The sequence below is a fragment of the Rutilus rutilus genome (assembly GCF_951802725.1).
Source record: "Rutilus rutilus genome assembly, chromosome: 1".
In the NCBI taxonomy this organism is placed as follows: Eukaryota; Metazoa; Chordata; class Actinopteri; order Cypriniformes; family Leuciscidae; genus Rutilus; species Rutilus rutilus.
Genome location: NC_140209.1, coordinates 23,514,645 through 23,539,055, shown reverse-complemented (window position 1 = coordinate 23,539,055; position 24,411 = coordinate 23,514,645). Strand labels below are relative to the sequence as shown.

Below are 24,411 nucleotides of genomic sequence, written 5' to 3'. Positions count from 1 at the left end.
ATGTTGTAAAATGAGCAGCTTTATTATTACACGGGAAGCACCAGAAATATCTTCCTTCAGCCTTCGAATATCATCTTGGACAGTCAGAAATGTGTAGAATTACTGTAATAATAAAACAGAAATGTAACTTCTACAAGCAGCAAAGACTAGAGCTCAAACATGTGTCTTTTCCTTCTCTGTGTAAATGTGTTTGTGACAATCTACCAAACCTTCATTGCTCTCTCAGTGGTTTGTTGCTTTCAAACTCTTTGATGGTCCAAAGCTTCAATCGGCTTCAATCGAACACGAGAAGAAACCAGTGAAACCCAACAGAAACACTCAACACTGAGAAATGAAGTGCATTTGTTCATTGGTTGAATCAAAGAGAAAAGCACAGATCAGAGTACAAACAATCATTCACACTGCAATACTAACAGAGGCACTTTAGACTGGCGTTCCCTGAGAGAAAACATCTTCACTGGAAGAGACGTCAACAAGACATTAGAGTCGTTCAGACACTTTGTTTTTCTGCTCGTGTTGTTCGTCAGGACTCCATTCCAAACAAACCTTCCTCACTTTAAACATGCCATTAAACACACATTTATGGCACATAAGAAAACAATCATGCTTCTCTAAAGTCATATTTATGACAAAAATTCTAAATTATGACATCACATACTAAAGCACAGCATATGAATTTCAACATTGTCAGAAATATGACTGATATGTATGACAAAAATGTCAAAATTAAGACAATGTTGAAATTCATATACTCAGTCATTTGTGACAAAATGTCAATAATGACAGACATGTCAAAATTGACAAAGAAAGTCCAAATTTGACATACTAAGTAATTTTTATGACATAAACAGTAAAAAAAAAAAAAAAAAAGTAGTAACATTTATGACAAGTCAAAAGAAAAACAACCATGCGTTGGTAAATCTATGATGAACAGTCGAAATTATGACATACTAAGTTCATTGTTGACTTACAAGCTCAATTATGACTATTTACGCCATCCTTTTGACTAATAAATATGACTTATTAGTATGCCATAATTTTGACTTTTCATCTCATAAATATGATGGCATAATTTATATTTTTTTTGTCATAAATATGATTTAGTGTCATAATTTCAATTTTTGCCCTAATCATGACTATCATAATTTAGATTTTTCATCTCAAAAATATGACTTAGTATGTCATTTCAACTTTTTATCTCACAATGACAACTTTGTCATAATGTTGACTTTTCATCTCATGAATTTTTACTTTTCTTATGATAACTATGCTTTCGGTAAATCATAATTATGACATAAGTATTAGTCATTGTTGACTCACAAGCTCTTTAATCGGTCATAATTATGAATATTTATGCCATCGTTTTGACTCATAAATATGAATTAGTATATCATAATTTTGACTTTTCATCTTATGAATATTACTTTTGTTGTGATAACTATAGCCCTTATGCAGCAGAAATGGGCTCCCATGGCAATAAACACACAGTGTGCACTAAATCATTACGATTAACTTCCCTCAATCCATCAATCATAAGAGGCGTAGACAGTCCTGGACTGATTGTCAAATGACGGCTGAGGAGTTTAGCGTTCAGAATAAAAGCTGATTGGACAGATTGAAGGGCTCAGATTGGTTTTAGCGACAATGAACTCCCATGATCCTCAGGGGCGGAAGAGCTGCGGCTGCATGCTGACGAAGCTGAAGTTGTATCTGAGAGGAAGCCCCTGGTGTGTCGTGCTGTTGAAGGCGTCCCAGGAGAACACGGGGAGTCCTCCTTCAGTGGTGGGACCGTTCAGCGCCTCCGCCACGAACCCCCGAGCCATGAGCAGATCCGTCACCTGACCAGAGGACAACAGAGAGTCAGGAGCAGAGAACGCATGAGCTGATTGGCTGATGGAGTGGGTCAGCTGACCAGAGAAGCAGAGAACTCAATCTGATTGGCTGATAGAGTGGGTCAGCTGACCTTGGTGTCGTAACATCCTTCAGGACTGGGCTGATGCTCGCGCAGGTCGTTGCGACAGCAGATGGACTTGCACGGGTCGCCCTGCGAGTACGGGTCGTTCTTATAATCTGAGGACACATTGACATCATCAGACAGTGATTGACAGATACTCATAATATATGACTTTCACCGTGTGATATTTAAAAGGCAAAATAATTTTCTTCTTTTAACCCTTTAAAACCGGATGTGTCGTCGACGACACAGCCAACCAAGCTGTATTCATGTCACTGTAACTCTTCAACCGTTTGCACTATGAAAATAATTCAAATAGTTCCTGAAAGTAGACATCGTGCGCTTTTCGCCAATATACGGCTTATTACGGTAATGTCATGCTTTCCGTCTGCAAATGACAGCCGCGCGGGATGGAAGGATTTGAACAGAGAGATACGACGCGCGGCAGGTTAGAGTTTTTTGAATTGCATAAAATAATAAAAGAAACGAACAAATACATGGCGAAATAAGTGTTAGACAGCAGAAGAGGGGATTGGGATGATTTTTTATGTAATTTGGGAGGCGGATGGCCGTTACTCTTTCACGTATCTAAGCATGTAGATGTGTGTATGTGTGCGTGCCTATGAATGCGTGCATTTGTATGTGTGCGTGTATGACAAAAAGTGTCCTAAATGAAAACTGTGCAACCCAATGTAACAAAAAAAGACTTGCATATATGTATTATTGTTCATTTTTCAACTTTAAAGTGTTAGTGTCTTTCGTTCATGATTTTTTCTGTTTTTTTCTAAATAAAAATCAGTAAATTTATTCTCGTTTTTTTTATTTTTGTCTATTTAAATTCTATTTACAAACTCACCACACACAATAATGGTCAATAACTGTAATTTGTTGAAAGCTTATCTTTTTCTGAAAAAGATGACACCTTGCACATGAAGATAGCACATTGTTTTAGAATTTTACAGTCAAAAAATCTAATTATGTGAAAAACACATATTTTAGCTTCAGGTTCTAAAGGGTTAAATAATAAAACAAATGAAAGTTATTATATTTTGACTTATTTCTATTGAAACTTATATCGAACTGAAATAAACAATTATACTCTAATTTTATTTTATTGTTAACAATAAAATCAGGGCTGGGGGAATTAACGCGTTAATCTTTGCGATTAATTTGAGATGTTTAACGCGTGAAAAAAAAAAAAAAAAATAACGCAATTAACGCAGCACTTTTTTTTTTTTTTGCCTCGTTTTAATGATTTCCTGTTGCGGCTGCTATTGAAAACATGATTGAAAACATGATTGAAAAGGCAGAACATATGCCGTCTCGCCCCTCCGTGTTCGGCGATCATGTTTCATTCTCGCGCAGCTTTCACGAGCGGGTCTTTTCCGCTCCGTGTGTGCGCCGCGATCTCCGTTCTGTGTGTGTGTGTGTCGTCGCGCTGCGCTCTCTGCTTAAAGGGATAGTTCACCCAAAAATGAAAATTCTGTCATCATTTACTCACCCTCAAGTTGTTCCAAACCTGTATGAGTTTCTTTGTTCTGCTGAACACAAAGGAAGATATTTGGAAGAATGTTTGTAATCAACAGATCTCGGTCCCCATTGACTTCCATAGTAGGAAAAAATATATACTATGGTAGTCAATGGGGACCGAGATCTGTTTGGTTACAAACATTCTTCCAAATATCTTCCTTTGTGTTCAGCAGAACAAAGAAACTCATACAGGTTTGGAACAACTTGAGGGTGAGTAAATGATGACAGAATTTTCATTTTTGGGTGAACTATCCCTTTAATGTTCCGCTCCGTGTTTGCGCCGCTCGTTCTGCTCTGTCGTTAACGGCCCAAACGCTCCAATCATGTACCGATCACGCACTGGAAATCAAAGTCTGCTCAAATAAAGCGAAATTTCTCAGTAGACTTCTGTTTGCTGAGCTGGTATAGTCATGCTGGGCAACAAAGGTAAAATTACCTGCTCTGATCACATGCTCTGGTAATAATAGCTTTGTAGGACTATATTTGATAATTAGTAAAAAAATTAAAATCTGTTAAATTGATTATGTTGATTGATTATTGAAAAAGAATAATTGATATATTGATGTTTAATATTATTTTAATAGGGTTATTTTTTCCTGTGTTGTTTAAATTAGGTGATTCTAAGTTTAAATATTGATGATTACAAGCTTGGGGAAAATGCAATTAATTACAGCAAATTGTGCAATTAATTAGTAAACAAATTTTAATCGATTCCCAGCCCTAATATATATATATAACTTGAATGCATTATATTTCACTAGCCAAGGCAATTTCTAATTTTCATTTATTTTTAACTTGTAGCAAAATAACAAAAAATAAAATAAAAATTAATAAACTATATACATTTTTTTTAAACAATTTTTTAAATGATTTTTATTTGTAAAAATAAACTACGATGAAAATGGAAAATACAAAAAAAACCTAATTCAAAAAATATATATATAAAAAAGGAACTTATTTTATTTCCGCTAGTTGCTAAAATATTTCACATTTTAATTTAGTTTAACTTGAAGTACTAAAAAAAACTAAAACAGAAATAATAATTAATAAGTATATAGAACTTTTTTAAAAATATTAATAAAAATGACTGCACCACAAAATTACTAAAACTTTAACTACAATCAAAAATGAAAATTGAAAAGGACAAACAAAAAAACAAACAAATACAAAACATTAATAAAAACTACCATAGTATATCAATAAGGATACATACATATTTTTACATACGCATCTATTCCTAAGTCCTATTCCATAAGTGACATCATCAGGACTCAAAGTCAACACTTGCTAGACTCAGTGCGATGTAACCGATTGGTTGTGCGGGGGTTGCTATGGTTACCGTTGTATCTCATGATGTGCTTGAGGGTGGTCAGGTCGCTCACTGAAGACTGGTCGCGGCGGAAGATCTTGGCGCGAGGGCAAAGGTCATAGGAAAAGTCCTCGCCGTACTTCTTCCACATCTGCTCGTACCCGCTCAGATCGTAGACCTTACGGTGGAACGGCACGTTGTAGGACGGCCAGTAACCTGCAGGACGCACACGTTTAATGTTTCATTTCACGCCAGAATAACAATAAAGAGCAATGAAACTGAAGCCCGTGTGAGTCTGACCTCTGCGCAGCGTCTGCGTCTGGTCCGAATACTCCACCAGTCCCGGGATCTGCTCGACCACAGTCAGCGCCCCGTCATCCAGGTGGCTGCCCAGAGTCACTTTACTGGAGTCCACGACCATGTACTGGTTATTATATGTGCCTGACGGAGAGATTCAGCTCTGGATCAGAGCGCTGATTCACATTAAACCAGAACAGCAAACTGAGTCTAGACTGAACACGCACTAAAGCCAAAAACAGGCTTCGTCAAGTACATAAAACATCAGCTGACCAGTAGCTTTATTAGGAACTGCAACATGACACTTGGGTTAAAGAGTTAAATAGTAAAAATGATAATCTGACCATCATGGGCATAAGTAAAAAAAGCAGTAAAAAAAATAACAATAATAATAAGATAAATATATAAGAAAGATGTTTATATGTTTGATATAATTAAACACACACATATTTCCCCCCTGCAAATATATGAAGAATAAACAAATATATTTTAATTAAAATATTTTTATAATATATTGAAAACAAATTAGTTAATTATTTTAAATTCATACATATTTTTACATTTATTTCACATGAATTATATTATATAATCATATACAACTTTACAAATTTTATATTTAATCTTAAATTATATACTACTCCATAAATCAAATAGTATTTTTTTTTCTATTTAAAAATAAAACACAGGTTTTTTTTTATATACACAAATACATTATATATATATATATAAAATATGTTTCTGACCGGAGTTGTATCTGGAGAAGGTCTGCGCCCACTGCTCTCCGGTCTGTGCCAGTACGTGTGCCAGTCGAACCCTGTGCCAGGAGAACAGACTGGCAGGAGTGATGTAGGAGTACAGCGAGGTGTTGAAGACGTTATTCGTGGTCTGCGTCATCATCAAACCGCTGCCCAGCAGATAGAAATCATCCAGAGACACCAGGAACCCTGAACACACAGACACCAGCATAAATAAGAAATAAAATATAAAAACTGGACAGTATATATTGACCACTCTACTATTTGTCCCTACTCAAACAAATCAATAAATTAATGAACCAATGAATCAATGAACCAACAAATCTATTGCCTTGTCCAAATACCCACACTTGCGGCCTTTGCACTTTACCACTTGTCTACTTGCATGATGCATTTCCTATATTCGGCTCAAGTGTTAAAGTAGGCGTAAAGACTGCAAGTGTGTGTAGAACTTTTGCTTACTCGATGGGACACTTTTAGTATTGCAAAAAATGCAAGTGTTTACAGAGCTTTTATTTATTATATTTCCAATACGTTGCATTTTAAAATAAACTTCTACATGTCTGTTCAGTAGTCGCTATGTAACTAACAGAAGACTTTACCTTTTAAAATGGTGGCGCTTCTAATTAAGTGATAAAAACAGTTGCAAATGTTGTACAAAATAGGCCTACACATACCAGACTCATCTTTGCACCAATAAAATGTGCTACACTTTTATGTTTTTACTACCGAATTATATGCATCTGATTATTTTAAATTACAGTGGAATATTCCTCGACATCTCGTGATTTCGGGGCACATGAGTTCCCGAACATAATGCATGATGGGATACGCTTAGCTCTGAAGCAGTATTGGAGATAGTGTGGGTTTAGTGTGCATTCCTGTGTTACTTCCTGTTGCTTGCATACGCTCTCAAGTGGCCAAGACCCCAAAGTGTGGGTATTTGGACAGAGCAAATAAACCAATGAACCAATGAACCAATGAATCAATGAATCAATGAACCAATGAATCAATGAACAAATGAATCAATGAACCAATGAATCACTGAACCAATAGTCCATACCAGGGTAGCTGCTGAAGGACAGTTTCCCGGTGGCTGTGTGCGGTTCGCTCAGCTTGAAGTCCCAGTGTTTGTAGATGCGCATGGTGGCGGCGAACGTGTACCAGCTGGAGTGAGCAAACAACAGGTTCTCATAGCCGGGCAGCATCTGAAACACACGGCGAGTGTGAGAAAACATCACACCAGCTGGCTTCTGATGTCCTTCATGACCTTCACTGATGTTACCTTTATGAGCGCGGAGCAGTGGCCCATCGGAGGAGCTTTATACTGCCTCATGAGGGGCATCTCACCGGGCACCAGCGCCGGGATCAGATCCAGCAGATCCCCCACCGCATTCAGGAACTGAATGGAGAACTGGGACAGAGGCTACAGAGAGAGACACACACGTAAACGTCTGATAAGAGAGAACGAGCAAAACATACTTCAGCTTCAACAGATGCAAACATGCCATTCAGAAACAAAAACTGTTATACTTGTATTTCAATTTAAATGTTTGTAATTTTTAAGTAAGTAATAGAAAAAAATACAGGAAACAGAGCTTTACTAAAACAAAAATAAAACGTATTTTTTAGATGTTTGCCATTTTCTAAAGTAAGAAATAGGAAAAATACAGGAAATAGAGCTTAAAACACAAAAATAATTAAAGGTGCTGTATGTAGTTTTCAGCGGCCTCTAGCGGTGATGTTTCAGATTGCAACCAATAATTTTACAAGCGCGTGATCTTACGTGTGCTCGAATTTATGAGCGAGCACTGTGGGTACCTTCCAGACTGAGACGCAACACACCGGAGAAAGCATCACACAACATGCTGGAAACTAAGGTAAACTCCCACTGCAACGTTACAATAATAGGCTACTTTTATCAGCTTGACGTTGAACTAATGCTCCATGCTCGTACCATGATAAGTATGGAACCCTATCAACCGTGCCGAATTTTGCCACTGCAAGCACCACTTCACATTTTCTTCAGGAAATGTACATTCTAGGTTTGTAGATAAGGTTTCTCCATGATTCAAATGCCCTGCCGATGTTGAGCCGTGTTTTTTCACACGAAGTTCATCCGATTCACGTCTGGCCTTTAATACGAGCTTCAGCAGAAAAAACTTTTTGTTTTTGTTTTTTATCAATATGTGGAGTTTGTGTTGGAGTCTGTGTTGTGCTGGGAGCAGGTCGTTTCTAAGTGTTATCAGACATGTCATAAGTTGCATAATAAGTCATAAGTCCATGTCATAAGTTGCAGTGTCGTCGCTGTTGAGTGCAAAGTCAGTAGGGCTCGGGAGCGCCCATGCAGGTGACGTCACTGGATTTCGCGGTAAGTCCGACCCGGCACCCTCACATAAAAATAAGAATACTTGCTTTCCGAGGTAATAGCAAAACCCGCAAAGTGGATCATTTTAATGTGAGATTACAACCCCTTCACACACAGGCAATAAAAAAAGGATTCATTTTAGTAGAAAAGTTACATACAGCACCTTTAAAGTTAGGAAAACCAGGAAGAGATTTAATAAAACAAAGTTACAATTTTCCCCAGTAAGAAGTGGAAAAAAATACAGGAACTAGTATTTTAAATGTTTGTCATTTAAGTGGGAAATGGGAAAAATACAGGAAATACTTACATTTTTTCCCCTTTTTCTAACTCAAATGACAAACATCTAAAAAGTTATTATTTTTTTGTGTTTTAAGCTCTAGTTCCTGTATTTTTCCCCATTTCTTACTTGGGAAAATGACAAACTACGTTTTTTTTAAACTATTCCCTGTTTTTTTTTCTTCTAACTTTATTATTTTCCTGTAATTTTTTTCTTCAAATTTCTTACTATTCTTACTTACTATTATTTTACATCTCTTTAAAAAATTACTTGAACATGTAAAAGTTTTGTTTTTGTTTTCTAGAGTCATTTTTAAAGAGATGGAAAAAAAAAATGCAGAAAATGGAGCTCATATAAAAGCTATTAATCTTCTGAGTTGAGTATGAGAGGATCAGTTCCTCATCTCACCTTCCTGCCCTGTTGTTTGGCCCAGTCGGTCACTCCGGCCTGCAGTCCGTCCAGCTGCGCCAGAATCAGGCCCGTGTGAATCCACAGAGGATCAGTGGTGTTACGCGTCACCTGACGCCGAGTCCACTCGTCCTGCTTACTACAACACCACAGACAGAATCAACACACACCGTACGGAGCAAACACAGGACAGACACACACAGGGGAGAGCGGCACTCACGCCATGAAGCGCTTCACGACCACCAGGGTTTTGGGGTTCTGGATCAGCTGCGGGTACATGTTGGTGTAATGATCCAAAATCTGCCTAAAACACAAAGTGTCATTCCAATTAATCCCACTTTTTTACACATATCAAACTACAAGTGCTATATTTTAGCTCAAATAAATCATACATTGAATTATTATTTTTAAATATTCATATTTTCAATGAATACTTTGATATACTGTGAAAGAAGTCTTGCTGGGAACACTGATATTTTAATATTATAACTATAATATACTAATTTATTTATTTCAGAGTTAAATTTCTAGTAATTTTAGTAATCTAGTGTGGTGTCATTTTGTTATTTTTTTTAAAAAAAAATTTGTGTTTTAATTATTATAAAGCTTTAATTTATTTATTTTTAAGTTTAACTTTTTATTTATTTAGAAATGTTAGTGCTTCAACAGTCAGAATGTCACACTGAAAAAAAGCACTTGATTAAACTTTTCTGCAAATGTAATTCAATTGAGTTTATTATTATTATTTTGAATAAGCTTTCTTATATTTATCATTTTCATTTTAGTTAAATGTATAGTAATTTTGTTATGCATTTCAGTCATTTTTATATTAATAATTTTTTTATTATATTAATATTCAAAATTATCAATTTTTCTTTTATGCCAAAAATCATTAGGATATTAAGTAAAGATCATGTTCCATGAAGATATTTTGTAAATTTCCTACCGTAAATATATAAAATATTTATTTTTGTGAGTGAATGCAGCACTATCGCCAACATAAATGAACAACTTTAAAGGAGATTTTCTCAATATTTCAATTTTTTTGCACCCTCAGATTCCCGATGGTCAAATAGTTGAATCTCAACCAAATATTATCCTATCCTAACAAACCATACATCAATGAAAAGCTTATTCAGCTTTCAGATGATGTATAAATCTCAATTTAAAAAAATTGACCCTTTTGACCGGTTTTGTGGTCCAGGGTCATATATTAATAATTTTTTTAAATATTACTATTCAGATTTTTATTTCAGTTTTGGTTCAGTTAGTTGCCATGGCAACACTTTTAATTTTCTATTTCATATTTAGATGTTATTTAAGCTGTATTTTAATTAACACAAACATTTTTAGTTAATGATAATGGTTGAGAAACCTGTTAATGAACCCAAATCTTAATCCTGAATACAATCATTTCTACTCATTTCACAAGCAAACAAATTTGCCAATCCGAGGGCTCATTTACATATAAAGTCACATATTTACAAATACTGGCTTAATTTTATTGGAGCAGAAACTGTTTCTGAGGGTGAAAATTTATTATGGAAAACTTAAATTATGACTGTTTTTAGTGCAAGAAACTTTGACGTACATTATAAGAGGACTTCAGAGAAACAGCCACAACTAATGAAGCGATTTTATTATTTGATTCAACCTCTAAACGAAGCATGCAGTTTAAGGCAGTCTAGTCTAGTACTTTATTTTATTTTTTTGTTGTTTTAGTTGTTATTTTTATTTTTTCAGTTTCATTTATTTTATTGCCATTGTTACTGTTATTTCTTATTTTAATATTGTTATTGTTGCTGCTACATGATGTATGGTGACCTTGAGTGATTTGAAAGGTGCCTTGAATAAAATGCATTATTATTGTTATTATTATAAGGCTTGAGGTGTTTCAGACACGTACGGCGCGGTGAGGAAACCCTCCAGGTATCCGGCTGTGAACATGGTGATGGTGTCGGTCTGCGGCGTCGTCCCGTATCCCGCCCGGATCTCCAGCACACCCCATCCCGACGACGACAGCGTGTCATTATAGTAGCCGTAAGCGCTGCCCTGCGGGTCCAGAACGCCTTGCTTCAGCACAACGGCCTTATGGGTCGAATCCCAGTACGCCGTGGCCTTCAGCAGCTCTGGATCACACACACACACACACACACACACACACACACACACAAAACAGTATGACGTTAATATGAGCGAAATAACATTTATTTCCATCAAGAGGTGCATCAGTTTTTGGTCAAGATGTTGAATTGTCAATGCAAGAGTCCAGCACACTGTAAAGTCTTTGGGATGTGCTGGAGGAGACTCTCATTGAGCTTAAGCTCTGGACTTCATGTGTGAAAAATACTATTCATTCTCCTCACAACCATTTGAGCCTGATGAATCTTGACATGGTCATCCTGGAAGATGATGTGTCTTCCTACAAGGGTGTTTAAGAAATGGAAAGCTACACACTCCATCAGTTAGGGTAGAAGAACTGGTGGCAAACATATAACATGATAGAAACATAATCACTGCAATAATGATCCAATCATAGACTTTTTTTTGGCTGAGCAGTGTGTGTGTGTGTGTATACATTTTATATGTGTATTAGTGCTGGACAATGATTAATCGAATCCAAAAAAAATAATATAAACATATTACACACACATGAAAACAAAGCAACAAAATAAGGTTCTGATTCTTCATGACTCTTAGCCATGTGGGCGTCTGCTACTTCCTTAAAAATATGTTATGCTGTTTTTAACCATAAGAGGAACTTTACTTCAGGATATGAGATGAAAAACCCTATTAACTAAGAATATAAATCTACATTCAATGAGTGAATTTAAAATAATAAAAAAAGACTCAAAAAAGCTTCAGCCTGACATCCATAAACTCCAATAATTCGGGATAATTTGCCTAAAACATTTTTAATCTGTTGATAGCCTAGATGTGGGAGTATCAATCTTTCTACTTTCTTCCACAGAAAACAGTTTTTAAGTTATGAATTCAAAGACAGGTAATACATTTGTTTTTATATTGTTAGATACATTTGATACAAGCAAACATTTGCAAACTTAACCACTGAGGTAAGCATTTGTTTCTCATATTCTTTCAAATACAGGTTAAAATATTACTTTAAATAAATAATACTTTAAACAAACCTTCTTAACTTACTACAATAACACGTTTCCAAACTCTCTTTGTTAAGTAACCATAAAGAAACAGGAGACACGGATCTCAGTTTTCAGATTGAGTTTTATAGGATCATGTGATTCTCCAGTGTGTTCATGATCAGTGTAATGGACAAACCTGCAGCTTCAGCCAATTCCTCTTTAACTCACTTAAAACACACTTGACTTGAACTCTTATGAGCGAAAAAAAGCACGTGTGTTTTAAAGAGATTTACACGGAACATATGGACGTATAAATATTTAAAACACATGGTCATATAACATATAAAACACACTGTCGTGACACAAGAGCTTTATGAAAGTCAAGGTTAAATACGAGAGTTACTTACTGTCGCTTCTCGCTGTTGCTGCAAAACAAACGAGAATTAAAACGCAAATGCGGTGTGTCTTGTTTGTGTCCATGTTCAGTCAGTCGCAGCCCAGAAACTGAAAATAAAGTGGGAAATCCCTCAGTAAACAGCTTCCTTGTGGCAAAACAACATTAATAAATCTGAACGCGATCGTCAGACGAGATAATATAAACCTACGTTTAACTAAGAAGCGACTGACACTATGAACAACACAATGAACGCCGAAAAAAAAGAAAAACAGTCTTCACCCCAGATGGGACTCGAACCCACAATCCCTGGCTTAGGAGGCCAGTGCCTTATCCATTAGGCCACTGGGGCGGATGATACATATTGGGAGGCGGAGACGCTTATAAAGGCGTCCAATCGGACGCCAGCGAGGCATCACATGACCGCTGCTGACGGTCGATGCGGAAGCGAAGTCGCTAGGAAAATCGTTAAGAATTAATAAAGCTTAACTGAGGAGTTAAGACGCCTTAATTTCTCGTTATAATAAATTACATGTTATTGAACTCCCAATGAGATATTAAAATGAAGATAAGTGTAAAATAAATAAACAGTTTGATGAACACTTTTGGGAAGTCAAGATGATGCTAACCGTCTGTAAACATTTTGTTTTTATAATTATAAAACTTTCAGTTATGCTTGTTTACAAGCAGCGCTAAAATGGTTGTTCAACTTATCATATATTTCAACTACCTGTTGAAAGATGTCCAAATCAGCTGAACTGGCAATCTTCACTTGTTAAAACCTTTTAACGGCATAAAGAAAATAAAACCTGCTAATACATTGGAATTAAAGTGGTTCAAAAAGGTCTAAGATGTTGTTTTTATTATTACCCGGACACATTTTTTTTAATCAAAAACCCAAACTGTATATGAATGTACATTTAAATCTCAAATCAAAGCCTTATGAAACATGAAATGTTTTACACACATTTTAGCTTGTTAAAAACAAAACCAATATTGTCAGTGAGATTAAAAAGACATTAAACAATAATTGTGTTCAAATTTGATATTTGTTATGAATGTATTGATATTTTGTCAGCAGGATTTTATATGTTTAATCTGTTAAACATCTCTAAGTAACTACCGGATCAACTGTAAATCTAGTGAAATAATGTTGTAAAATAATGAACTGCACACGTTTGCCTAATTTTACAGTTTTAGGAAGGCCTGTTTAATAACTAATGTTTGAAGTTATTTATAAGTGCTTTTTCAAACCCAAAGTTGTACATTTTAATTGTGAAACCTTTGATTCAGACACAATTTAAAGAGATTTTTAGTCCAGTTGAAACACCAGCCGTTGGTTTTGAGCTTCTGTCCGTCACGCCAATGTGAATCATTCAGAGGAAAGGAGATGGAAAGCACCACAAATATTCCTGAAACTCAGGCATTTAATGAAAATGCCCATAAAACAAGTCTGATGTATGTTTTACTCACACATAACAGGTTTCACAAGCATTTTATTCATCAGACTAGTTTAAATAATTTATTTTCTTACCTTCAAGACATTTGAATCTTTCTAGGACATACATAAACCACAGTTACACAGTTGAATTCAACTAAATAATCCCCAAACACCCAAAGCAAACAAAAAAGACCAACAAAAAACAGTGAAATGTTCAGATCATTAAAGCTTTAAGACATCCATCCAGTGTTTCAGAGGCAAAAAAAGCAAGAGAAACTCACACAAGTTGTGCAAAAACACATTTGACAACTGAACTTTAGGTCCCGTTCATTTAAAATGTTTCGAAACAAAAGAGTAAAAAAAAAAAAGAATGTTTGTTTGAAAGTTTAAATTCCGCCACCATAGTAACCAAACGTAACATTCTGTTCTAAAAGTAAGTACCATGGCAACCAGGCGCTTTAGTGATTCCGTTTCTTTCTGATCAGTGTTTTGAATGAAAGTAGTTCATCATTATAGAAATGTAATATTAAGTATCATATATAAATATGTAATATATAATATGTTTTATTATATCCTTCACTCACTCACTCACTCACTCTCTCACTCGTCGTCGACGAGTTTCTCGGCCCCGTTCTCAGTCTGCCGATCGTCTTCCTCTCCTCCTCTGCTGGTCTCCTCCTCTTCCTCCTCCTCCTCATCCTCGTAGGAGAGGCTCTGTCCGCCGTAGTTGATGGTGGTCCGGGACAGATCCACCTCGATGGGGAACACGTCGGCCTCTTTCAGCACGCCGTAGCAGTCGTCGTAGTAGCGGGACATGCCCGAGACGAAGCGCTGCAGCTGGAACACGATGTCCTGGACTGAAGGGGGAACGTAAAGGGTTAAACCGCAGTCAAACAGATCCTGCGCAGTATCCTGATGCGTATCGAGTAGGGCTGCACGATTAATCGCACTGAAGCCACAAGCGATTTGGCAAAGGCTGTCAGTGCGGCGGCTGATCGGTAGTAAACGCTCCATCTGAACACCAGAGGGCGTCTCACACAAACACACGTGAACACCAGAGGGCGTCTCTCTCACACTCACACACACACTCACACACTCACACTCACATTCACACACTCACACTCACACACTCACACTCACACACGTGAACACCAGAGGGCGTCTCTCTCACACTCACATCATATCCATCTGAATACCAGAGGGCGTCTCACACACACACACACACACACACACACACACACACACACACACACACACACACACACACACACACACACACACACACACACACACACATTATCCATCTGAACACCAGAGGGTGTCTCTCTCACACACACACACACACACACACACACACACACACACACACACACACACGTGAACACCAGAGGGCGTCTCTCTCACACTCACACACATACACACACACACCACATATCCATCTGAACCCCAGAGGTCGTCTCACACACACACACCATATCCATCTGAACACCAGAGGGTGTCTCTCTCACACACACACACACACACACACACACACACACACACACGAACACCAGAGGGCATCTCTCACACACACACACCATATCCATCTGAACACCAGAGGGTGTCTCTCTCTCACACACACACACACACACACACACACACACACACACACACACACACACACACACACACACACACACACACACACACACACACACACCATATCCATCTGAACACCAGATGGTGTCTCTCACACACACACACACACACACACACATCATATCCATTTGAACACCAGAGGGCGTCTCACACAAACACACACCATATCCATCTGAACACCAGATGGTGTCTCACACACACACACACACACACACACACACACACACACACCACATATCCATCTGAACACCAGAGGTCGTCACACACACACACCATATCCATCTGAACACCAGAGGGCGTCTCACTCACACACACACACACACACACACACACACACACACACCCCCAGCAGAAGAACACACATCATTCCAGGAAACCCCTATTGCTGTATCTGAATAAACAGAAGATTGAAGCGCTTTGATTAAACATGACTAATAAACACACGACTGCCTTATTCTCTGTCGGAAGCCTCATCATCTCACAGAAGGAGGAGCTCAGCTCTCGTTATGAAGTGAGTTTGGAGTAAAAGCATGTTATTAAATGTTGTCTTTTGTTGAACAAGAGGTTCATAAATGCTTCTCATGTTTGGAAAGATGTTTGACGCGTGTTGCTTTTTCAAATGCACGTTATAAGAGACTCAAACTCAGTGCTTCCAGATGGAGCAGCGTTTACAGAGCAAATCAGTTTAAGTGCGATTACATGTAAATTGCGATTAATCGTGCAGCCCTAGTCTCGAGCTACTCAACGCACCGTGTTTCTGGTCCAGGAGTTCGATTTTCTCCAAGACATCCTTGCGCATCTTAGCGAAGCGTGCGCGAGCTTCCTGTCGACAGCGCAGGATCAAACGGTACTCGTAGTTTCCGGTGCTGACTCGGTACAACGGGTCGCCCAACGCCTGAAACACACACACACACACACACACACACAGGGTTAAATAAGGGATTTTGCTAATATTTATTGCCACAATCTCGTTATTGGTTTTAATTTTGTAACATTTTTATCGGGCACACTGACAAAAACCAGCTTTATTTAACAACAATAATACAATTTTTTTTCTATATTAATAAATCTAAAAATCGTATGGAATTATTTTAATATTTAAAATAAGTGTGTATGCATATATTTATGGTAATGTTTTTATTTAAAACAATTTTGTTAATTTAAATTTTTAATTTTTATAATTTATCAGTAATAAAATAAAATGTGTGTATCTTCTTCTTTAAATAATGCACTTTGGCATCAGTTAAGGATAACACAGAAAAAATTATTTATTTTTGAATTTTAAAAATATATATATTTCTGTTTAGCGTGACTGTGTCAGGGTCAAAGTTCAACATTAAACTGAACTCCAAATCAGGTTATATTCAGTAAACAGGTTAAGGAAGTTTTACCAGTAAAAATATACTAAGCGTTAAATAACCTCAAGATGATTTCCCTCTTGTGATGTAGAGAGTTTTGGTAAGTAAAGAGAGTGAACTTACGATACAGCTGTACTCTTCATCATCCATCTCCTTCACCTTCAGACAGTACGACTGAAACACAAACACACATCAATAATCACCATAAAACACTTTTAAAAAAAACTCATCTCTCTATTAATAAATCCTCTGGCTGGTTTCATACCAGATACTCAAACTTGACGTCCAGGTATTTGCGGATGGTGAGTTTGGTGTCTGGAATGGCTTTGTGGAGATACGTGTTCAGATCATGCAGCATCTGACAGACAGACAGCATTATTAAAGGTGTTATCAATAACATTTATCTTATTTAATGATTTCTATTAAACATGATATTTTTAGTTGTTCTATACCATATATTGTATTTATGCAAGTTTCAGTTACTCTACATTCATCTGTATTACAGGATATCGTTTGAATTTTAACGATTCCAATTCTACTTATTGATTTCTAATTTCAATTCCAATAAAAACATTTTTTTTTTTTTTTTACTCAAATATAATTCACATTTATTTTAAGTCTTAATGCAAAAACATTTCACTGTAACTGAATATCATGAACAAAAATCAACAGGCTAAACAACACTAAATACCATTGCAAAAACAACTAGCCTAACTAATACAATTTTCAAGCATTATTAAAGACAAGTAAATAATTAAAAAAGAACAAATAAAAAAATATAAAATCGCAGCAAATAGATACAACTGAACAAAGATATGATTGCAATAAACAGTGTTTTAAGATTTCCAGGTACAGAAACTGTAATCAAATGTAAAATAACTCTGCACTTTATAAATAAAATAAACATTATAAATATAGTTACAAAAGTTATTCAGTCAAGAACAGCGAGTGCATTTTCTCTTTGTCTTTTGTTTGATTAGTGTTAATAAAGAGATGATAATAAAGAGCAATCAAGATTTTAATTTTATAATTATTCCTGACCTCAAGTATTCGATTCCTAACCCTAAATATGAAGTCGTTTCATATCTGATCACTCACGGGTTTGATGGTCTTCAGCAGCTGGATGCCGAACTTCTCCATGTTTCGATGAGCTTCAGCGAACTTCACGAAGGCTTCGCTGGCGGCGGCCTGAGGCTCACGGACGCCGATGACGGAAAACACGTCGCCGAACGCTGAGAGAGAGAGAGAGAAATCAAACATTATAATTATAAATTACAAACGAATAGAGATCATGGAGTGTTTTTTTGTACATATTTGGTTATTACTACCAGACAGACCTAAAGTTACTGGTGCGCTGTGTTTCTAGAGACCATCTTTTGAATATCTGATCACAAATTGAATGCATTAACAGTCTATTTTTACAGCAAACCACTTTTCTTGTCTATAAAATCAACGTTCTGGAGCAGAAAGTGTTAAAGTGTATATAAAATGCAACTTTATGAACAAAATTAACATTGTGTAACTAAAGACCATCTTTTGAACATCTGGTCACAAATTAGATGCATTATTTGACAGCGAACCACTTTTCTTGTCTATAAAATGAAGAACTGTGTATATGCATCACATTATGAACAAGATTAATGACCATGGTTTACATGCCTCATTTCTTACAGTTATTACTATTTGTGTTATTAACATTTTCCATCATGCAAACTCTTAATTTAAGCAAAACGATCTTCTTATCATCTGTCTCTTATCAGCTTGTGATACTGTTCATTTGCATCGAGTTTCATTGTTTTTGCCTTTGACTATCACTAAAATCACATAAAACACAGATTTTGATTGAAACTGGTCTCTCTGTCACGGTAAACTGCTGTGTGTGTGTGTGTGTGTGTGAGTGAGTTTGTGATATCTGACCTCTGTGAGTGTGTGAGAGCTCATAGAAAGCCCTCAGGAGTCTCTTCGTGTGCTCCATCAGCCCTAAACACACACAAACACTTAGATTATTTCCATATTTTCATCTCAGTCATTGGTTTAATGCAGGATTAGTGTGAATGAATGACCTTTATAAAGTTCAGCCGTTTTCTCCAGCTCCTCCAGCCTCTTCACCAGACCATCTGAAGCACACACACACAGATTTCACACATTATTTCCACACATGGGAATTAAATGAAAACTCACAAGCAAACATCTCAGTGCATTACAGTACTGAATTTAATCCCTAAATTAAGGAGAATTGCGGGGTTTAAATGTGTTTGTCATAAAAATAACATCCCAGTCCAAAATATTAATGTTCTGAAAAACAATCTTCATTTTGTTCATGAAAAACTTTACTTTTATGACCTACACATTTCATTGAGAAAATAATCCACAGAAAACTAGGTCTCTTTAAAGATAACTTATTTTTTGAGGTCAGTTTTCTGTGGATTATTTTCTCAATTGTATTGTGTAGGTCATAAAATGTATGTTTCTGCTCTTTTACATGGTCTTGATGTTGTTTTTAGCTCTACTAGAACAGGTTTTCCTGCTTGCACGTTGAATATTTTCCCCATATTCTCCATTGTTGCAGCTCCTCTCTTCCCAGTCTGTCAGTAACGCTCTGTTTAGCCCCTCCTTCTGAAAAGCACACTGTGCTCTGATTGGTCGGCTGGATCAGTGTGTTGTGATTGGTCGAGCGCTTCGAGTGTGTTTGGGAAATGTTTCGTCCCAAATTCCAACAACTGCCAGTTTGACACACTACTAACTAACTCAACCAGGCCCCGCCCCTTTATTCTGCATATTAATTATTTAAATGAGGAAAATTGTGACGTGTTCGTTCATGGAAGAAACTCAAGACTACAATGGAGGCATTTCAGGGAGTTCAGAAACACTGACACTGATATAGAGAAGAACTCAGAGCTTTTTCATGATCAAACAGCAACATTACACACTAAAGACAGATGAACAAGTATTAGAGAATCTCCCACCCTTGATGCTCCTAAATCAACCATTAAAGATCATTTTCATATTGTGGCTTTTGAGTCTAATGCAGGAGGGGAAGTAAATAAAGGGCTTGTTTTGATTTACAACATTTTAAGTTACTAGTATTTTTTATTTCTGCAGTCATTATTGTACAGCACTATAGTGTACACTAGTTATGTATAACATATGAGAGAGAGAGAGAGAGAGAGAGAGAGAGAGAGACTGACCGTTGCACAGAATGGCTCTGCTGAGTCCCAGAGCGTCTGCAGTTCCTGAACTCATGTTCTCCACCAGACGATGCTTCACCTTCTTCAACACTGACACCCACACACACACACACAGTCAAAATACACACAGAAACTCAAATATCTTCACTACAAACTGCCTTAAAGTCCGTTTTAACCTGAAGAAATTATGACAGAAATACATGACTATATAATAATTTTTAACACGTTTAAAAGATTGATTACATTATTAATGTCTTATGATTCAATTGATTGGACATGAATTGATAAGTAAAACAGGCATATATTAAAATGCAATTAGAAAAATCTAAATGGAATTCTGGGAAAAAATTTAATGGAATTCTGGGAAAAATAAAAAGGATTTCTAGGCTCTAAAAGAGAAACAAATGCATTTCTCCCTCCATTCAAACACAATGTTTATTTATTGCTGCAAGTAAACCGTTTTTACCGATATCCAGAGATTTGCCCTGCTTGGGGTCGGCCTGCAGTTTATTGTACTGGATCACGACTTCACCCTGCAGATCATAAACACAAACACATTCATCAAGACAAAACAACATGTGATTTACTGACAGACAAAGACTATTACAGGTGCGCAGCAGCAGTTAGAAACACACCTGAGGATTTCATTTGATGATATTCGGGTCAATATTATGTCAGTCTATGGATAATAACACTCTTGTGGTTCTTGCAATGCTCCGCAGTTTAATTTCAAGTCATATGACATGATTTCATAAACAAACATAATTCATATAACAAAAAAATCCACTATTAGTCACTTGGACTATTTTAAACCTGGTCTTTACTAACTTTCTGGGTCGGCAAGTTTCAATAACATAGAAGCCTATGGAGGAGTAGACCTATAGAGCCCGCTCTCAGATTTCATCAAAAATATCTTAAATTGAATTTTCATTTTTGGGGTGAACTAAACCTTTAACACTGTAAAACATGATAGATTTTCACATATAAAGTATAAATTCACTTAATTAACATGCAATTTCTTAAAACCAACAACAAATGAGCTGTAAATCTAATACTGAACATGTGTTAAACATTATATTGTATTAATCTTTCAATGACATGTTTCAGTGAATCAAACTGACATTAACATTATTTAAAGTTATTTAAACCGTATTACGGCAAAACCAGAAGAGATTGATTACTGAATGATTAATTCAAGATGTAACAATGTCAATAATCATTTTAAATCATCAAATAAGAGCAGTTTTTGCTCGAGTGCTGTAGATGATAAAGACAAGAGCAAATCTCATCTGATTGATGGTTTATATCGTCTCCAAACGTTACCTATACTATCGTCTATCTCTAAACGGCTTAAAATGACTTTGAAACATAAGCATTGACATTATGATTATCCATAAAGCTTCTTTAAAACCATGTGTGCTGTGAATAGAGTTGTTTCTAAACGCACCTGCACTGTCTGGATCATCTTGGCCACCTCCACTTTAGTCTTGCCTTTCACCGGCCTGCCGTTGACTCCAGTGATCTCGTCTCCTGCGGCCAGAGTCCCGTCCAGAGCGGCCGGGGTGTTATCAAACACCTGAACACACACACACATGACCATAAGACATCATAACTCATACGCCACACCTGCAAATTCATTAAAGGCAAAAAAGAGGGTGGCCATCCTCCCCAGAAATAGTGATTTTAATATATAAATGAAGTAGAGCTGGGTTGAAAATATCGACTTCTCGATTCTCATTTTGATGAACCGATATAGATTCTTTAATCTCAAGAATTTTGGTCTCTCTTTTAGTCTTTAGTCTTTTTAGTTGATGCACGATTAAAACTTCACTAAACGTTATTTGTAGCTCCTGCCATCAAATAATGACAATAAACTTTGTGCTTTGATACTTCTGATCTGAAACAAAGTCTCAGCTTCCAAAAGCTGGCAGTTTCATCACAAAATGTCTCTGTAATGTGACGTGACTCAGGTCAAGCGCACATGAACCGATCGTCATGCATTTACCTCAGGAAAGCCATTCAATGACCATAAACTCAACAGTTAGATTCATTCAAAAAATAACTCAAGAGGAGAATTTTGATAAATATATGCACTATATAAAATATTTATAATATTTTTACTTAAGCTGTTTTTCATGTGTATTTTGAATAAATCCATCATGAAAACAAGCGTTTATGACAGCCACCATTTAAACGTTTGTATTTTTACTATTTCAATATTACTATAACTTTATTATTATAAAAATTGCGTTATGTGCAATTTAAATGTATAAATCAGTTGTATCTTTTAGCTTTTAATATTATAGTAATGTACAGAGTTCCCTGTGAAGTTTACAGCATTAGTTGTGAGACATTATTTTCCTGTACCTGCTATATATATTTAAATGAAATAGCCTATTAAATATATTGTAATCATGAGATTTGTGTCGATACCCAGCCCTAAAATAAAGCTTTCCGTTGCACTTTGACAAAAAAAAAAGATGTAAAGGACATTATTTAGACGTGGACCTCGTGCATTTGATCGAGTATCTCCAGAAATACATGAATATACTCATCATATACAGAACATTCCCACAGTCAGAGGATGTGAGAGTGGACGTGTGACATGTAATTAATGTATATGTAATATATATGACCTGTACGATGTAGAGACACGGGCAGAACTGAGCGCCGCCTCCAATACTGATCCCAATCAGGTTCTGTGAGTCCTTCTTCAGAGTCACTGTCCCAGGAACTGTAGGAATCCCACTGGACACAGACACAACAACATCATATAATACTCCCTGTCTTAATTTTATGCACTAGATCTGTTGATTCATCTTATTGTCAAATGATCTGCTTGTAAAGACTCTCTTTATTCCTCTTCTTTATTTCAATTGCAATCACATACTATTTGATAACATGCAACGCAATGACATTTATAAGTGTGACTTACAGAAATATCTCTATTCTCTTGTAGAAACCTCACAGGATGTGACATCATATAACTTAATATTAATGTGCTGCAGGTTTTTAATGAATGCCGTCCCTGATACTCACAGTTTGTCCTCCTCCAGCTCATAGTCCATGTCTGTGAACATGATCAGCTCTGATAGTTTGTGTTCAATGAAGATCTGATGATCAAACTCTCTTCATTCATTCAGACGCTGAACTCTCCAACTGAAATACAACAGTATTGATAAAACTCACGGTGTAAATCATCTGTACTACTGTAACATCTAAGACATGTTCAATAAGCTGCTCGTTATTATTGTTGTTGTTATTATTCCCGTTGTTATTATGGGTTGGCGACAGGTGTTTCCGCAAGTAATAAATTCAGGTGTCTCTCTTACCGCTCCGTCGATGAATATTTCAAGTTCAATGATGCTGTTAACATGTGGAAATATTGAAACAATGTTTCAGTGTCATTTAATGAAGATAACTCGATAAACATCCAGCTTTTTCATTTGAACACCAGTCTGCAGGATGTTTCTTCTTCTGCTGGTGTTTAATGTTGGCTGGAAAAACCAATGTAAATGCGCATTTCCGCCTCCCACTGGACTGGAGTGTGAAGCGCAAAAACGTGTCAAATAATGAAACTGGAGTGAGTATAATATATATTGATATAATATTACTAATGGTTTTTTTTTTTTTTACATGGAGTGAAATATTGCAAAATCCAAATAATCTTAAAGCACGATGTTTCATATCTATCATCAGACATGGAGTAATATAATTTAGGTACTGTTGCACCACTTATGAATATTAATATATTAATATATACTATATAATTCTATATAATATTAATTTTATATATTTAACATTAATTTGAGATACAATGACATAAATGCTATTTAGATCATTTATTAAAAAAGCGCACGTTGTGATTGGTGACCTCCTCTTATAGAGATACGTCACAACCGGTCAGGGCGTCAGGCGCCTCGCCAGCCAGTTGCGGGTTTTGAATTTGATTGTGCGGGTGAAAATTGGTTTGGGCGGGTGAACAAAACCACTAAAAACATCTTGATTTGATCATTTGCGTGTACTTCATAAAATAATTCACCATTACGTGTGTTGTTGACGTCGTTGACGAGCAAGCACTTTTAGCCTATCAGCGATCAGCAGGCAGACATGATCATTAATGACTGACGGCCTTTAGCGCGAAACTTTTAGCTGTATTATATTCAAGTGATCACTATGCCAAAGTGGCACCAATATACAGTGAGTTGTATCTACAGTAAAGAGTGGAAGAGTGATCCTACTCGCAAAACGTGGATTACACCAGTCATGATGTCATGTTGGCACTTCACAGTTGAATGATTTTACGTTAATTGACATCGAAAATGGGTCGACTCCTGTCCATCGGCCTGAGGACATCTGCGACTATTATACACCGTCCAGACTGCACTCTTCT

At 36.5% G+C, this 24,411-nt stretch overlaps 2 protein-coding genes across 2 annotated transcripts; both read right to left on the bottom strand.

The window, feature by feature from the left end:
• Positions 1-332: 332 nt before the first annotated feature.
• plbd1a (phospholipase B domain containing 1a) lies at positions 333-12,745 on the bottom strand. Its single transcript, XM_084387043.1, has 12 exons — positions 12,605-12,745; positions 12,407-12,503; positions 10,805-11,027; positions 9,119-9,202; positions 8,899-9,037; positions 7,131-7,271; positions 6,909-7,053; positions 5,834-6,034; positions 5,094-5,234; positions 4,824-5,009; positions 1,964-2,070; positions 333-1,838 (listed from the first exon to the last, which is right to left on the bottom strand). The coding sequence occupies exons 2-12, from the start codon at positions 12,477-12,479 to the stop codon at positions 1,662-1,664; spliced, it is 1,617 nt and encodes a 538-aa protein (XP_084243169.1). The 5' UTR covers positions 12,480-12,503; positions 12,605-12,745; the 3' UTR covers positions 333-1,661.
• Positions 12,746-13,871: 1,126 nt separating this feature from the next.
• On the bottom strand, positions 13,872-23,585 carry pick1 (protein interacting with prkca 1). Its single transcript, XM_084387068.1, has 13 exons — positions 23,351-23,585; positions 23,058-23,177; positions 22,655-22,766; positions 21,466-21,594; positions 20,485-20,551; positions 20,019-20,108; positions 18,894-18,947; positions 18,748-18,810; positions 17,929-18,062; positions 17,096-17,188; positions 16,954-17,004; positions 16,223-16,367; positions 13,872-14,691 (listed from the first exon to the last, which is right to left on the bottom strand). Exons 2-13 carry the CDS (start codon positions 23,096-23,098, stop codon positions 14,435-14,437), a joined length of 1,236 nt encoding a protein of 411 aa, XP_084243194.1. The 5' UTR covers positions 23,099-23,177; positions 23,351-23,585; the 3' UTR covers positions 13,872-14,434.
• Between the last annotated feature and the right edge of the window lie 826 nt (positions 23,586-24,411).

Excerpts from the sequence above, each read along its gene's own strand:
- pick1 (XM_084387068.1), bottom strand. The coding sequence starts at position 23,098 with ATGTTCACAGACATGGACTATGAGCTGGAGGAGGACAAACT. Across the intron at positions 20,552-21,465 it reads AGATGATCCAGACAGTGCAG|GGTGAAGTCGTGATCCAGTA; the intron begins GTGCGTTTAGAA and ends TATGATCTGCAG. Across the intron at positions 18,948-20,018 it reads CAGAGCCATTCTGTGCAACG|ATGGTCTGGTGAAGAGGCTG; the intron begins GTCAGTCTCTCT and ends TGTGTGCTTCAG.
- plbd1a (XM_084387043.1), bottom strand. The coding sequence starts at position 12,479 with ATGGACACAAACAAGACACACCGCATTTGCGTTTTAATTCTCGTTTGT. Across the intron at positions 5,235-5,833 it reads CTTCTCCAGATACAACTCCG|GCACATATAATAACCAGTAC; the intron begins GTCAGAAACATA and ends TCTCTCCGTCAG. Across the intron at positions 2,071-4,823 it reads GCACATCATGAGATACAACG|ATTATAAGAACGACCCGTAC; the intron begins GTAACCATAGCA and ends ATGTGTCCTCAG.